Raw genomic sequence first — 17833 nt, forward strand, 5'->3', positions numbered from 1 at the left:
CTATATCCAGTTATGTTAGGATGCCATTCTTAGAATTTTTGTTTTGAGGAGAGATGTATTCGGTATTATTCTTGGATAATGCCTCCTCAGCTGTGGTCTCTGGATCAGCAGAATCACCATTACCTTGGGGTTTGTTCGAACTGAATTCTTGGATCCCACTCCAGACATATTGAATCAGATACTCTGTGATGGGACTCAAAAAACAACATTTTACTAATTCTTCCATGTGTTATGATCCATTCTCATGTTTGGAATATTGTCTAGGGGAAAAAGCTAGATAAAATTTACCTATCAGTCATTCTATAATTAATCGAGTTTAGCTGGTAAATATTTCTTAATTCATTTAGTTTAACATTTGAGACCACTCTCCTACTGTGCATATTTTCTACCTTTAAAATGTTCAAATTACTATGGCTCCGTCTCAGTACTTCTATTTCTTGCCCTGCGATATGAATATTTAACTTCTGTATTAATACAAATTCTAGTCTTCTATTAAAATCCCATTCAATGTCTAAATTAATGTTGATACTTTTACCATTATTTCCATCACACTTGGGGTTTTCCCCTTTTTTGAATTCCAGAAGTGCTGTTGGTGTTATTGTAGTATGATGCCTTACAAGCTAGAAGTCTGAAAATAACTTCTGAATGATCTGAGTGTTTAATGTCATCTCTATGCAAACAGATTTCTTTGCTCAATAGTAGAAAAAAAAATTCCAAGGGCCATGTTACTATTTGAGTTATGAGGTGTTTGGGACATATAATTATTTTAAAGGATGTGCACATAAAAAGACATGCATTTAGGATGAATTCTGTTTTGCGCTGTCAGTCTGGGGCTTGTTGCCAGTTACAGTGTCACTTTTCTTCAGTTATTAGTTAATATAATAAATAGGTTCATATCTGTGTCATTCAGTGTGGGGAGAAATGGGTTCAGTCATGCTTGGGAAAAGGTATCCAGTCACTAAAATCATACTTGAATTTTGCTAGAAATATCAATAACAACTCTTTACTTTCTGTTACCCTTCTGATTTTGCAAGTGGTATTTCCAGCCAACTAAGAAAAAAGAATCATCAGGTTAAGCACATAAGACACAAACCCAAAGAGCATTTGTATATTTTCTAAGCATCCCTTTTTGAGATGGTAATTTCATAACTTGAATATCTAATAAATTTTGAATGATGATATAAGTATCTGTCAATGCATGATTTCCTGAACCTATATTTTCATATATTTCTTTATAAAAATTTAAACGTATAATTATTTTTTCAAAATATAGATATGATAAAAATCAAATAATACACACTGATTGTAAAACACACACACACACACACACATCCCTCAAATAGTTAACTTCTGTATTGACACAAATTTCAGTTTTCTATTAAAATCCAATCCAACATCCAACTTCATGTTGACCACTGCTTACTGTTTCTGGTTATCTATATAAGAAATCAAAACAAAAAAGAAAACTAAAAACCTCACATTTTTATGCACACATACATACACACACACACAGTATATATATAGAATCTTAGATAGGCTCACCCTCTACTTGTTCTAAGCCTTGCGTTTTCTGCATATAAGCATACATATTTCAGAGATGCTCATCTTGTCATTATTATAAATACTACATGGTATCCCATTCTGTGAATGGACCTAAATTTATTTAAGCAGAGCCCTTCATAAGCATTAGGTGATTTTTTTTTTAAAGATTTATTTATTTATGCATACAGAGTGGGATATAGTCCAGAGGTGTAGGGGGTGAGAAGATTCACCAGAGACAGTGTAGGAAGCAGAACAGGCCAATAGAAGAAGTACACTGCTGTGGGGAGCAGTGAGCGGGTGAGGAGAGGTCTGCTGGGCCATGTGGGTCACTTCACGGGTGGGGATTTAACTCATGATGACCTGAGTTCACAGCTTCTTAGTGCTGTGCTTTATCCCACTGCTCCACCAGGGAAGGCCCAGCACTAGGTGACTTTTATCTTTTGATGTTAGATATAATGTTACAACCAATTCTTACTGCTGTATCTTTGGAACACTTTTGTAGCTACCTCTTTGATAAATCTTATCATTAGAGTTGTGCCAAAGAATATGTACAGGCCCTCCCTGATGGCACAGTGTGTTAAAGCGCAGCACTATGTATCTAGCCACAGCTGCTTCAGCATGAGTTCTATACGCAGCCAGGGAGGTGACCTACATGGCATGGTAGACCTCTCCTGTCTCACCTGCTGCTCCCCTCAGCAGTGTACTTCATCAGTCTGCCTGTTCTGCTTCCCACTCTGTCTCTGGTGAATCCTCTCACCAGCCCCTGCACCTCTAGCTTGTACCCCAGTTCTGTATGTATAAATAAATAAATCTTTAAGAAAAAAGTCTTTAATAATATGCACAGTTTAAATTTTGATAAGCTTGTCATATCATCCTCTAAATAGATCATGTAGCTCATATTCTCTAACAGCATTATGAGATGTGCATATTAGGATTGACTCCACATGTTGTCTTTATATATATATATATACATATATATATATATATTAAATTCTACTTTGTGGGTGAGCTTCTGTTTATTGTGCTGGTCTCCATAATGCTGCCATAGACTTGAATAGAGGTATTTTCCTGCTCCTGTAAGGCTCATTAGCATATTATGCTTTTTCATGAAGCTTAGTACAAAGAAAGATGTCATTCTGAGTGCCATTTGTTAGCCTTGTCCTCCTGTCACCTTTAGAGTTGACTGACAAAATTTAGGCATATGATAATTGGGGAAATAAAGCATTTTTTACATGATTTCATATACATTTAGGTGTATATGTAGGAATACAATCACAAAGCATGTGTAGTCTATAAACTTTTAAGTTTGCTATATAAAAATGCAAGTTTCCAAAATAAAAAGGACATTTTATTTGACTGTACAAGAATAAGCTCTGTTTTCTAATTGACTATATAAAATATCTGGCACTGAACCAATGTCAGTTTGCATTTTTCACCTCTCAGTGTACCTCTGATAGTTTGTGAATTTATATTTAATTAGTAAATTATGAACTTTAAGAAATAGAAATATAAGCTGTTGTTTATTTTCTAAAGGATCTTAGAATGTTGCTGAATAGGAGAGAACTAATTTATATAGAGTAATACAACTTAAGTACTTATGTCTATAGTGTTCTAAAGTACTGTCAGTATTCAGAGAAAGTTGAGATCTTGGGGGCTCAGGTCTGATGCTAAAGGATGAAGAGGATTTGAGACTTATATTTAATATTTTATAAAATTTATTAAATAAGGTAAACATACTTGTTGTATACATATTTAATGCTATTGTAACAAAGAACTTTTAAATCCAGCCTGGTAAAATGAGAGAAGAGTCTACCTTATTAACAGGTCAGTATCTGGGTGCTGTGCAGGTCCCTAACCCAGCCAGGTAAGAAAGCTGAAGGTCAGAGCAGGGTTGTGTGGGCTACTGAGGCAATAAGAACAAAGATGTGAGTTTGGAAGCAAACATGTTATGTTTGATGAAATTATAATGACTTCTCCAGCTGAACACATGTTGCCATTGGCAGTTTTGTGCATGAGTGTTGGGTTGGGTGTCAACGTGTTTGAACTTTTGTCTTTGGCTCTGGGGATAATTAGTTCTGTGACTAAGCACAAGTCTTACACTAGGCTGGGCTGGAGCTCAATTTCTTTGCTCTAGAATAAGAGTCTTAGATTAGAAGGTCTTTAAGAGTATTTCCATTTAAATAAGGCTAAGATTTAGTACATAATGAGAAAGTAAGCTGACTAGGTAGATCTGGATGACCAAGTGCAGAGGCCCTTGGTGACAAAGCAGAGGAAGTTGTATTTGATCTGTGAACCACTAGACTTAATATATTGATGGAGGAGCCATGGTTCACTTCAGCTGGAGAAAATGTAGTGAAGTCTTTTTTTGTAATGTCCTTAAATCGAGAAAATAATTAGGGTAGCACTATTTTAATGCCTTACTTTTCAGTAGTACTTTTAAAAATAAATGTCGCCCCCCTCCACATCACTGATCCAGAATAATTCACTTATATGTGGAGGAACCACAGGAAGGAGAGTTTATAAAGTTATTTTAGATTTTTCCCTTTGTTTTATAATATGTTTTAACTACCTTATTTAAAAATATACCTGGGATTTTGGTTTTATTTCAGGTTTAGTGAGGTCAGCAGTTGTCATTTAAAAGATGGCTTATTACTCATATTCCAAGAGGAGTGGTCACCTCACATTGTTGGGGGGATAGTAGGTCCTGAATGAACTCTACCCACTGATGTTTTATGAACTCCACCCCCACCTCCATGCCAAAGAGATTCCAGCTATCAAGGATTACAAATCCCATAATACTATGAGTCTGCCATAACTTGACTTCCTGAATGGAGGATTGCTGGGAACTAAGGGTGGAGTTCAGCCATGCTTGGCATAAAACCAAAGACAAGTGGGCCTGCGCTCTCTTGGTTTTGCCTGCTTCAGTGTGTCTTTGGAGTCCCAGCTGAGACAGAAAACATGGGCATCGTCTTTATTGTGGTTTCATAGTAGGGAATGGGCAAGAAAGAATAAGCAAGCTAAAGGGTTTCGGGGTGACTAGCTTGAATAATGTTGGTGATTTCTGGCTCTAGAGACTGTCTCTAATTGTCTAATACCTGGTCCCATGATAATTTAGAATAGGGTGTTAGTGTCCCAGATTTGTAGGTCAATGGTAAAAGGTTGAGTGGGTATGGACTTTGGGATGGACTTAGGATTGCTTCGTTTGCTTATCAAAGGCATGATCAAGGGTAAGTTCTTTGTTTTCTGTAGGAATTAGCTCATGCTTTCCAGTTCATAAGGCCCCCAAATGTCAAAGCATCATAACATACAAAAGAAAACATATTAAGTTTGACTAATACAGCACTATCATTAAACCACTTACTGAATATTGGAACAGAATGAGAGCATTTCCTTCTGTCTGCATAGATGATAATCATTTTCCTTATTTTTTTTGTCTGAAAGGTTAATTTATTTTTCTTCAGTTTACATTCATCACTGCATCAGAGCAAAAGAAAATTTGAAAAGTAAACTTGAAACAGCAGGTAAAATTCAAGTAGTAGTTTGTTATTGGAGTTATTAAATTGAATAGGATTTCAGTGTTTTCTGTAGTTCATGAAGCCAATTTGTATACCCTCTGTTCTTATGGAAGATGTTCAGTGGGCACTCAAACCCTTGGGAGCTCTGGGAGCTTCTAGCGGTGAAAGGAAGGAAGGGGTGCCGCTCACCTCACAGTTCTACAGTGATTCAAGGTGATAACAAAATTGCCTAAATGAATTAATGGGTGGGGTTCTTTGTTTTTCTTTCTTGATAGGAAGTTATGGACAAGGAAATATAGACATTTATCAATTAGAAAAATCACTGTAACTTGTAGTAAAAATACATAGTGTATCCAGAGCCATCAGGAGGGAACAGAACATCATGGCTTTTAGTTACATTCCTACTTTGTAATCCTATCTTCCAAATGATGGATTTTCAGTTAGCACATGGAAACTTACCACAGCAAAGACTTACTTTATGTTCTTTAAAACATTATCTTCCACTTTTCAGAGACCTGTTTTTCTTCTCCACATAGCTTTTTATTTGCAATTTTCAGAATTAAAGTTTGAAACCTGGGAAGCCACAGTTATTACTACATGGTCATTTTATTTTTGGTAATTCATATTTGTTTCCTTAGGTGTTCTGTCTAGAAGGATAAGGTAAAGTGCTCATTTTTCAATTTGTTTTTTTTAATTAATTCTCTATTCATTAATAGCAGTGTAGATTAATTACCTCTATGAAATAATTAATTAGTTCACACAGAAGCAAAGAATGTTAAAACTGCTAGGGACTTTGGAGAACTTTTTTTTTTTCAATCCTTTTATAGAAGAGAGGAATTAAGTCTAAAGAATACACATCCTTTTTTTTTTAGTGTTACTTGATTCTTTATAGGTGAGGTTGCTGTTTGGTCTTAGGTTACTAAATCACAAATTTAGCATTTTCCCTGTTATATCTTAAAGTATTAAATCCTTATACATTTGCAAAATTGTTTAAAAATCAGGCCAACTTGCTATATAAAAATATAGCATCGCAATTAAAAAGTAATTTTGTCTGAAATAAAAAAAATATATATATTTGCGTGTATATCTACATAATTATATTCTTGATCCATCTAAAAGACACATGGACATAAAAAGCTTGGGCAATTTAAACCTGAAATAAGAGGTAATGTTATTTTTGTGAGGAATATGTTTCTTTCATCTAGGCAGAATTTCAGTAGCAAATAAAATGTGAGTCAAACATCCTCATCCACTAATTGAGTGACAGATAGCATTATTATATATTTCCTTTTATATTTGAATGATATAGTAATTATGAAAATACTTCAGAAGTTGTTGCATTCACATAATCAGCTCTTGAGTACCGTTTCTTGTTACCATTTCAGGTTTGTGGTAGAACCTTTTTAAGAAGAGACTGCTGTTATACTGAAATTTCCCATGTATTGAGTAGGTAAAAAGGGATGAAATTGAGGAAAAGAAGCACCATAGAAAATTAGACCTGATTCAGTTTGTCACGTCATACATAGTAGGATAGAGGTACATATGATTGGATTACTGCCTCCCCACTCCCACCTCCAGCCTGATAAATGGTTACCTTGCTGCTCTTGCTGTGGTCTACATTACCTTAAACAGTGGTACCAGCAGTATGCTTGCTGGAAAGTTGCAGTGTTAAGTCGTTCCACCCCCCACACCCCCAATCTGCTGAGCCAATACATGCATTTTAACAAAATTCTCAGTTCATTCATGTGCATTTTAAGGTTTGAGAACCACTGGGCTAAAGTATATTTTATCAGGACACTACTTTATTAGTTGTACAGAGATATGCATAATAACTTTGGATCCAAAATATGCTAGGTAGTAAAGTACTATTCTTGAGCCTTGTATTCATCCCTTCATTCAGCACATAATTGTTGAGCTAGCCTAGGTACCAGGCTATGAGTAGGGATTGCAGGGTGCTTACGATATTACCTTCAGAAAGTTCACTGAAGCAAATGAGAGCAATGAAATAGATGACAGCAATTAAAGATGAGAGACCCAATCATAGAGCTTTGTGTAATATATTTTCAGTGTTCAGTAGGTTACCCAGATTAGAATCGATGGAGGGAAGAAGCTGTGATCAAAGAAAGCTTCCTGAATTAATTTCTAACAGAAATCAGACATATTATTTGTCTTGCAAATAACAAAGCACAGTAATTTATTATATAACAAATTACTACAAATATAGCTGCTTAAAACACTCACTTATCAATGCTTCACATTTTCTATTGGTCAAACATCTAAGCAGAGCTTAAAAGGATTATCTTGGCTCAAGATCTGAAATAGTAAAATCACATTGTTGGCCTGGCTGAGTTCCTTTTGTAATTCATGACTTTTTCCAAACTCATGAGATTGTGGTAAGAATTACGGTCTGTAAGTTTTAGTTTCCTGTTTAATTACTATCTTTCAAGAAGGAACTACTCTGCCTTCCAAGAAGTTCTGCAGTTTTTTGATTCTCAAAATTTGATGGCTTTTAACTTCTTCAAGGCCAAATGTTGACTTTCCCTCCCATCATTTGAAACAGTTGACTATTTTAACATTGTAATCAAGGGAGTAATTGGCCTATTATTTGTTCTACATTCTATAGTCTAGAAGCAAGTCAGAGTCCACCTCCACATAGAGGAGGGGGTTGTAAAAGGAACGGCACATTGGAGTCGTTTTAGAGTACACCCTAACACCAAGAGATTCACTGGGGAAGAAATGACAGCAGGATGGACAACATGACTCAGGCATGGTCAAAGGGGCTTCAAGAGAACTTTGAGCAGGAGAGAAGGTTAGAGTATAAAATGATGAACTAGTTTTATGTATTTGAGATTCAGAGCTTCTAGGGCATCTAGGTAAATCTCTGCAGTGAGATTTAGTATCTTCTTGAATTTAAAAGTTGATGGAGGGAAACAGATACACAGGTCAATATGCTTGTGAGAGTGGAGGTGGGTTGGTTTATGTAAAGGGGATGAGACAGTTGGTTGGCAAGGTAAAACCTCATTAATAGAAGAGGTGATGGAAGTACACAGGAGCCCAGTTAGCAGAGGAAGAACAGACAAGTGCCATGTGGTCACAGTCAGGGTGAATGTGATAAGAACTTGAGAATAACAGTAAATCCATTCTTCATTTTGTCCTGAATTAATCTTCAACACATAGTAAATATGTATCTAATGAAAGGTAGTAAGCACACAAACACTGGGCTTTGAATTTTATCTACACTCTTAAAGCCCAACACCTATCTGGACACTAGGAAATTGCTTAATAAATGTTTTCTCCTGTGCATGGTTTGTATATATATATATATATATGTGTGTGCGTGTGTGTATAAATAGTTAAATAATTATATATATATATATAATATATGATATAATATACTATATATAATTTTAGTGTAGTTACTCCCTCCCCAAGTTTTATCAATAATTTATATAGATCATTATATACAGTTAAGACATATAGAGTGATGGTTTGATATACATACATACATTGACTGTCATAGGCAAGGAGCTATGGTCATTATGGTTTACATTATATTCCTAGGAGGCATTAATCTTATAACTGGCAATTTGTGCCTTTTGACCACTTCTTTCAATTTCCATTTCTTCCACCCAAGAAGTGTTTTTAAGAATTGGTAATTAGTTAGGGTTTTAAAATTCTTCTGGCTGGAGTATAGTGGACCAGGTGAGAAAATAATAAGAATAATGAACAGCCATATACCAGAGACATTTTGTGGGGGTGGGGTGGGGAATGGAATCAAAAACAGGGTGGGGGGGAGGAAAGTGCACGGGACTATGGTGATGGCACATGGGTGACTCGGTGATGGAAAACCCACGGGGATTACAATTGAGATGGAAAAAAAAATGTACAAAATGATGTAAAAATAAACGGTTATATTATTAAAAAAATTCTTCTGTTCATTTGAGATATGTTTCTTAAGTTGGAAAACAAAAACAGACAGACTAACTTAATTTTTATTAAGTCTTGACACCTAGTCTTAGCAGTTTGAAACCTGGAAAATTAACTCAGTAGCTACTATTGAGAGTCTACCATGGGTCATGTGCAGCATGGAGGCCCATTGTATCTTTTATTCTTAAAATGATCTAGTAAAGAAGTTATTATCTCAGAAAAGACAGTGAAACTCACAGAAGTAAAATCACATGATCACTGTCTCGCAGATGGTAAAACAAGAGGGGTCTAAACATTCAGCTCCCTGCTTCCAAAACTTGCACCGAGACAGAACTCTTTGATTGTGTGTAAAACATTGAATAGTCTAGGAAAAATTACAATACCGCTGTAATAATTAAAACAGTATGACACTGATACTTGGAAGCTAGATTACAGAATTAGAAAAGCCTGAAGTAGTACACCTCTGGTGTAATACATAGCACACTGATTTTAAACTAATGGGGAGTAGGACTGTGAAGTAAGCAGATATTTATGTTTTTACTTAGTGTTATGTCTGGTCTGGGCACAACTTATGGAAGAGTAAACTGTAAGAATTAAATACAACTATAGAGATATAAGGAAAAAGATTGGAAGGCATAAATGTTTGGTAATTTCATTTCTTAAAGAAATAAAAAAAAATTCTGCATATAAAAGAATCCCACAGGAAAAGTGAAAAATCAGTATTGATGCACTAGGTGAAAATAATTATCTTACAATAGACAAAGGATTGATCTTCTTAGTTTATTGAGACCAAAAGATCAGTAATCATTCCAACAGGAAAAAGAACTGGACCAAGACCATAAAGAGATATTTCATAGAGAAGAAAATGTAAATGGCTTTTAAATATACAACATGTTCTTCAATTTCTTCATAATGAAACAAATGCAAAATTGAAATGCTAGTGAGATATCATTTTTTACTTGTATTTTGACAAAAATTTAAGTTTGATAGTACACCCTTTTGGCAAGACTGTGGGAAAACAGGCCCCAATGGGAGGCTTGTGGTGTCCATCAGTAGGAAAATGTGAACCTCTTTGACCTGTTACTTTACTTATGAGAAATCATTCCATAGATATCCTTGCACATATACAAAATGACAAGTTTTTCATTGTAGCATTCTGTAATTGGGAAAAATAAAGATACCTTTAAGATCCATAAATATGAAACAGTAAATAAATCATGAAATAGCCATTTAATGCAATATTGTACAGTTATGAAAAAATGAGCTGAGGTGCTTTGTTCAGTGAAAAGAGTAGACAATAGTGTTATGATGTGCCACCTTGGGTATAAAAGCAAGACAGTAATATATATCTGTATTTCCTTGTTTTTCACAAAGAAAACTGCAAAGATATATTAGAATCTAATAACTGATGGGTGGAGGTGTTATAAACTAGTCAGATGGGAAAAGACAGAATGGAAATTTTCATTGTATTATTTATTTTGTTCTGTAGTTTTACCTTGAACCATATAACCTCATTAAAATAAGTTATATGCAGAAAGATCAAGCTGAGGCATTTCAGAGAACCTATCACAATTAATTATATATGGCTATACAGTCAGATGAAAGCCTGATGCAATCATCTTCTGTTTACTCATCAGTAATCTTAATCACATATCTGGATATATGTGGGTTATTGATTTGAAAAGTATTTGATTTACTAGCAGACAACTTAATATTTTGTGCTTTAAAGCCATAGACTGGAACCTTAAAGTGTAATATAAAAATGAAATTAATCATATGTAATAGATTAAATATTAAGATGCACATACAATTCTTTTTTAAAACTTTGATTCAGAGTTTTGGGGTACCATTATGTGAAGCCCACTTTTTAGGTTTGATTTTAATGATAGAGCTGGGATGATCAGTATAGTCTGGTTTGCCTAAAACTGAGGCGTCCTCCTTGTGGGACTTTAGTGAGTGCATTGACCAGGTCAGTCTCTGTCAAACTGGGATAGTCAGTCTCCCTAGTCATAGCTTAAAAAATTTGTCTAAAGGTATATAAAAGCAAACTGAAGAAAATATTGCTGACCAAGTTTATTAAATAATAACACTTATTTTTTCAGCATCATCCATCAATTATATGAAGGTTTTTATGTAATTCATCTGCTGAATTTTCATTTTCTCTGATGACAGTCAGTTTTTCTTGGAAACTAATCAAAACTATTACATATTTATTCTTCCAAAAGTGAATTCAGAGCCCGCTGAATCCCTTCATTTGGAAGACTTTAAAAGTGAGAAACAGTTTCTCATATTTCATCTGTCCTAGTATTATGAGGTTTTTTTTTTAGGATTTATTATTTATTTATGCATATAGAACTGGGGTACAGTCCAAAGGTGCAGGGGTGGTGAGAGGATTCACCCGAGACAATGGGGAGCAGAACAAGCAGAGTGACTGAAATACACTGCTGAGGGGAGCAGCGAGCGGGTCAGGAGAGGTCTGCTGTGCCATGTGGTCTGCCGTGCCAGGGTGGGGAACCAACTCATGCTGAAGTGGCTTCCGCTGTGTTTTAACCAGCTGCGCTACCATGGAGGGCCCTTATGAGTTTTTATAGGGGAGATCCGTTGTTTGTAGCCACAAAGTTATTTACATAAGACACATATCTGGTTGCCTATTAACAAATGGCCTTTTTTGCTGTGAAAATATTTCACAAATGAAGTTATTTTCTAAGTCTGTGTTAAATGAAGTTATTGTCTCGGTCCTTCGGGAGTTGATGAGCGTACCTTAATTTGTTGCATCTGGGAGAGAAGCTCTGCTATCTTCTTGTTTGTTGTGTGTGTTTATTATATGCAGTCTGTGGTTTCTTTACAGGAATCTATGAAGCCCATCTATCAGCTATAAAGGTCAATTTAGTTAAAATTAGATGTTACCTTAATTGAGCCTGATAAGCTATAATAGATCCTAGTATTCTGAAAGCAAAGGCAGGGAAGGGGACTGGACTCAGAGGGAGCTTGCCTCTTCCTCTCCTCTCTCAGGCCCACCGATTCCTTAGAGAGATACTCTTGTTAGCTTCAATATTAACTGTTGTTGAATAGTACTGTCTCTTGTATTTTAACCAACAAAAAATTAAGACAGCAATAAAGGATTCCAAATGGACCATGCTGGTGTCCTTGCTGGGGTTTGCACACCCACCCAGGGGGCTGGCTACTGGAGTATTGTCTACTTAATCCCTCATTGTTTCCTGCAGTCATGACTGTTAATTCTAAGAGTTTTTAACAACTTAAGAAATGTGGTCTAAGTCATCTGTTCTGTGTTTCAGGAGACAGTTGAAGAAGAGAAGAGGTCCAGGGAGTGTGTAATCCCTTTGAGTCATGGTAACTATCACCACCCTTTACAGTTTGACTTTACAACAAACAGCTTTTAAACAAAAGTTTTATTAGATAGCTTCAGTTGTTTTAGGCTATTAGTTGAAATCTACTATATTGATAGATGCTTCATATTCTTCTGTAGACTTTATCAGTGCCATCTAAGATTTTTAAAATATATTATTTTAAGAAAAAGTCTGACATTCTTATTTACTTGCCTTTTAACAAAGCTTTAAATAAAAACACTTCTGATTTGTAAACTTTCTGTGAACAAGAAAATTAGAGATGCTTATTAGTTTATACATAATTTTGATTAAACTTTCCCATTTCTTTAAAATTTCATATTGATTGCATTCTTAGTCTTCTGTTGAAGCTGTGTTTTAGAGTGAGATTGTATATTTATTAGTCTATCTTATATACATGATAAGAGTAACTTTGGATTTTGGTATTGGTTTACATCCTGGAGCCGATCCCCCATAGATACAAAAAGAAGACTATCTTAAATATTTGTTCAGTACATTTTGAAAGTACCTTGACAATATTACAGTCAAGACAAGAATTTTTTTTTTTTTTTTTTTAAGATTTATTTATGCATCCAAAACTGGGGTACAGGCCAGAGATGCGGAGGGTGAGAGGATTCACCAGAGACAGAGCAGGGAGCAGAAAAGGCAGATCGACGAAGTACACTGCTGAGGGGAGCAGCGGGCCGGTCAGGAGAGGTCTGCTGCGCCATGTGGATCACCTCTGGGGCAGGGATTGAACTGCACTGAAGCAGCTGCAGCCAGCTTGCAGTGCTGTGTCCTAACCCCTTGTGCCACCAGGGAGGGCCCGTGTTTTTTTTTTTTTTAAGATTTATTTATGCATCCAAAACTGGGGTACAGGCCAGAGGTGCAGGGGTGGTGAGGATTCACCAGAGAGAGTGGGGAGCAGAACAGGCCAACAGAAGAGGTACACTGTTGAAGGGAGCAGTGGGCCGGTCAGGAGAGGTCTGCTGCGCCATGTGGATCACCTCTGGGGCAGGGATTGAACTGCACTGAAGCAGCTGCAGCCAGCTTGCAGTGCTGTGTCCTAACCCCTTGTGCCACCAGGGAGGGCCCAAGAATTGAGGTTTTTAAAGGCCATTTTATAGTGCTTAGTTTTGGGATACAATATTGAAAGTTTGTGATCTTCCATTTAAAGAAGTTGTTTTCTATTATAGTCAAAGTACACTGCTTTAACTTTTTTTTTTTTCTTCTCTTGCTGTCACCCTAGTCCCATCATGTTCTTTGCTGAAAAAGCAAAATAGATTGCAGTAATTTGATAATTATGTAACTTGATGTTCCGCTCCATTAAAATACTCTTGGGTTATGCAACACTGGAATTTCAGAAATAAATTTGGACTGTACCTGTCCCTAACAGCAGGGTTTTTCTTAAACAATTTTTTTTTTCTTTTCAAAGTGAGGTTGTGATTTATTATGTTGTTGTTTTCCTCCCTGCAGCTATATTTTCATGCTAATGTAAATTGTTTTAGATTGTTTTGTTCTACGTTTTAGAAAAACAAAAGCAGAGCTAGGCTAACATTTTAAAATTATACAGCTACCAAAACTATTATATAAGATTTTTCTTTTTTTACTTGTTTAGCGTTTGTAGTTTCCTTATATACAAGTATATGTTTTAGTTTTAGGAGAAAGTAACATTTGTTGTCGTTGTTCCATTGTCAGACTTATTGTATTGGACTTATTGTCCATCCTGTAAAGTTTTACCTATGGTTTATTCTTCTCCATATCTGGTATTATTGTTATTGCTGTTTCCCCATCTGTGAAACATAACTAAATGTTTAGAAAAAGGATGAGATTTGTCTTGTGTAGATAGATGCAACGCACTTCTAGTTAGAATGCAAATTGAATTATTTTGTGAAGTAATTTAATTTTTTATCACTTTTATTTTCTGTATGTATAATAGAGATTTTCCTTCTATAGTTCCTCAAAATAGCTTAATCTTTTCTGTCAGATGCTTTGAAAACAAAAAAAAAGATTTAGTCATTTACCTTATGTCTTAGAAATAGTAACAAAAGAAAATAGAAAAACTATACACAAACAGAGTTACACATGAGCAGAATATTGTATTGAAAAATAATTCCTTATATTTATTTGAAAGGTATTTGGAACTTTTTTTTTTGAAAATTATTTATTGAATGCAAAAGTTGTGTCATTAATACTAACTCCCTGCATTACAGATGATGAAACTTTGAGAACCACTTGGCTTGTGGTAAATTTAACTAGTTACTGGTAGATCCACAATTTGATTTCATTTGCATCTAAATAGTTCTGAATCCCACACACATTCCCTTTTAACTATGTTTTCATTTAACATTATTCCTTCTTTGTAACCTTAAGACAAAATTAGAAAAAAAACTGGAATGTTGCTTAGAAATGGGATGGAGATAGTAATTGCTTATCATTAAAGCATTCATGGTATCTAATACAACCCTTTGTGTCCTAGGGGATTGGAGGACTAGATTTTTCCTGACATAGTCATGCACTGATGTTCAATATTTTGCGTCTCTTGGAAATTCCCTAGCTCTGTTATTCCTGGTGATTCAACAAAATGTAACAATTGTCTTAAATACATACTGCTAAGGGAAAGCTTGTCTTAGTAAATATTACTTGTTAATAATTATGTATGTTTGAAGTTATAGAATTATTATCATCAATTACTATATAATCCCAGATCTCTACTTTTAAATTTCCCAAAGTAAAAACAAATAATTTCTTTCAATGGAAGTAATGTGACAATTTCCCCTTCTAATTTCCCCCTTCTCTTTTAAACTCATGTTAATATTTGTTTGGTTGAGTGTTGGTGCAGTGAAGTTTTTATACATTTAATAGAGTAAATTATAAAGAACAATGAGGTGTGTATATACCCAAAGAACATCATCATAATAAAAAATTTAGACATAAATAATAAACTAGCAAATATTTGATGTCAGTTACACCCAAACAGAAGATCCATAATAGATAAATAAATCCGGAACAATACTCAGACAAACCAAGATCTTAGTAAAAAACAGTCAAAGCCACAAGCAGGAAATTCATGAAAGAGGAAATAAAAGTGGCAAAAAAGTGAAAGTTAATTATTTTCCATTTCACCAGAATGCAGAGAATTAAGTATTTAAAAATAAGGACCTTTTTATTTTTTCACCTACTAAAGAAACTTTTAAAAATGCTAATTCTTCTTGCTGTGGATTGGAAAGACTGATTTTCTCAGTATACTGCTACTGGGAGAGTAAGGCACCTCTGTTGGGTTGGAAGGAAATATTGATAGTTGTTATCAACATTTCCTTCAACTCAGACTCCTGTTTTTGGTATTTCTCTTATTGACATAAACATGAGCATTCAATTTATCTTTTCATATTTTAACTAATTACAGCTGGATAAAAATTGAAAGTGATATAAATGTATAATGAATTTGAATAGGTAAAAATATACTGATACAGATCTGTATAGACAGTTGTGTGGCCATTGAAAGTGGTTTTGGAGAATTTTAATTTTAAACTATATGGGAGGGAAAACTCATGATGAACTATGAAGGGAAAACAAATCCCCAGGGGATTTGCTTCAGTGGTGTTTGAACAAATTGTCACATTTTAGCCAGAAATACTAGGTTTGGCTGCCCATCTCTGCCTAGGCCAATGAACAGAGACAGGAATTGAATCTGTAAGGTGCACTTTGTTTTCAAAAAGCCAATGGTCTGACAGAATGGCAAGTATGCTACCCACAAAAATCCATTCTGGTATTCCCTCTTGTGGGTTAAACAGAAATTAATCACAAGAGGACAGCCCATCAAAATTGCCCGTCAATGATTGTTGCATCTGATGTTTGTTAAGTGTAGCCTCCAGAGTCTGGTATCACCTCCTTGGTTATCTTGATCCTGGCTTGCTGGTTAATTTCTGGTGGCATCAGTATCTGGCAATTGGGCAGCACTCAGGCAGAGTTCTGAGTTCAAAATGAATTTTAATCACATAGTGTTTACTTGTATACTGAGAACTGGGTCTTCCCCTCCACTCTAGTCCCCTACCAACATTATCTATAAATAGACATTAACATTTGTTATCTCTGAGTCATGGGATACAAAGTATATCTTCCAAAGATATATTTTACAGTTAATATTTGGTCATGTTGATTCACATAATAATTTATCAATAAATATATGCACAAATCGAGAATTCTTGAACACTTAAAATTTCATGAAAGGAAGGCATCTGGGTACCAAGGAAGTCATACTTATCCCTCTAAATTCTAGGTTGGCAAATAATCAAACATGCATCAGGCAGATTGCTAAAAGAAAAGGCCATATAGATGTATAATAGTAACCTGTATACCTACTGTAAATATGGGAGAGACACAGCATGACTGAGTAACTTACCTACTTACGATGGCTTTAGAGGCTCTCATAAATAGCTTAGCTAAGAAAAAGGAGGTTGGGGGAAGAAAAATGGAAAGTTCATTTAAGGAGTTTCTTAGAAAAACAAAGGAATGAATATTTAAGTTCTGTCTTCGTCATTTAAAAGTGATAAAGGTATTAGTTTTTTTTTTTTTTTCCTAGGAAAGGTGCCAGGTTTTCTGGGACAGCCTTTAGTGAATGTTTACATACAAATGTTATCAAAGCCATATTCCATCCATCCTTTAGAGCCCCTTCCCTGAAATAGACTTTTTGATAAAAGCACATATTTAGGGGTGGCATATTTTTGCTATTCTGAGTAAGAAAACTTTGGAATGTCTGTCCTCAGAGTTTTTATTTTCTTGTCAGTTAACTTTTAATTTTGGAGTAATTATAGATTTAGGGGGAAAAATCAGTCTTATTACATATATAGTCCTATATTTCCTTCAGCCAAATTCTTCTAACATTGATATTTCAGATGATCTTAAGACAGTCTGAGAACTCATGAACAAACATTGATATATCACAATTTACTGAATTACAGATGTTTTCAAATTTCATTCATTTTCCTTCAGATTTCACCACTTTTTCTGTTCCATGATCTAGTCAGGAACATTACCTTGCATTGTCTTTGTGTGCAGAGTTTTCTTTTTCCACTATTTAGCTCTCATTCTTTCTCATGATCAGAGATCAGAAGTAACATCTGTTAGAAACTGAATTCTTGAACTTTGAGAGCTAATAGACTTTATCAAGTCATTCATGAATCTGGCAATATCCCATCTAGGTACTGCAAGGGATTACAAAAATGGGGCATATTTATAGACAGAGGATAAGATAGGTCACTAGCAAAAGAAAAGATGATTCCCTGTAATGTTACATTTCCCTAGGGGAAGGCAGGTGAGTTTTGTCCTGTAGACTATCTCACTAGTGCTGATTAAGTAACACTACATTGATTGGTTTAGGAGTTTAATATTGCAAGAAGTTGAAACTGCAGTAGTTATTAAGGCAGGGTTGGGACTGACATGACATGAAGGACTCCATTTTGAGTTTCTTTTTTTTTTTTTCTGTTTTTAACACATCCAACTTTC

At 35.1% G+C, this 17833-nt stretch overlaps 1 protein-coding gene across 1 annotated transcript in view; it reads left to right on the forward strand.

Moving 5' to 3' along the window:
- Positions 1-17833, forward strand: part of L3MBTL4 (l(3)mbt-like 4 (Drosophila)) — a 346888-nt gene that overhangs the window by 48935 nt on the left and 280120 nt on the right. The window contains exon 3 of the mRNA XM_012725775.1: positions 12281-12335. Coding sequence (XP_012581229.1) covers positions 12281-12335 — 55 coding nt within the window. The remainder of the gene's footprint in view (positions 1-12280; positions 12336-17833) is intronic.

Source organism: Condylura cristata, unplaced genomic scaffold, assembly GCF_000260355.1.
Source record: "Condylura cristata isolate star-nosed mole 26May11 unplaced genomic scaffold, ConCri1.0 scaffold00016, whole genome shotgun sequence".
Taxonomy (NCBI): Eukaryota; Metazoa; Chordata; class Mammalia; order Eulipotyphla; family Talpidae; genus Condylura; species Condylura cristata.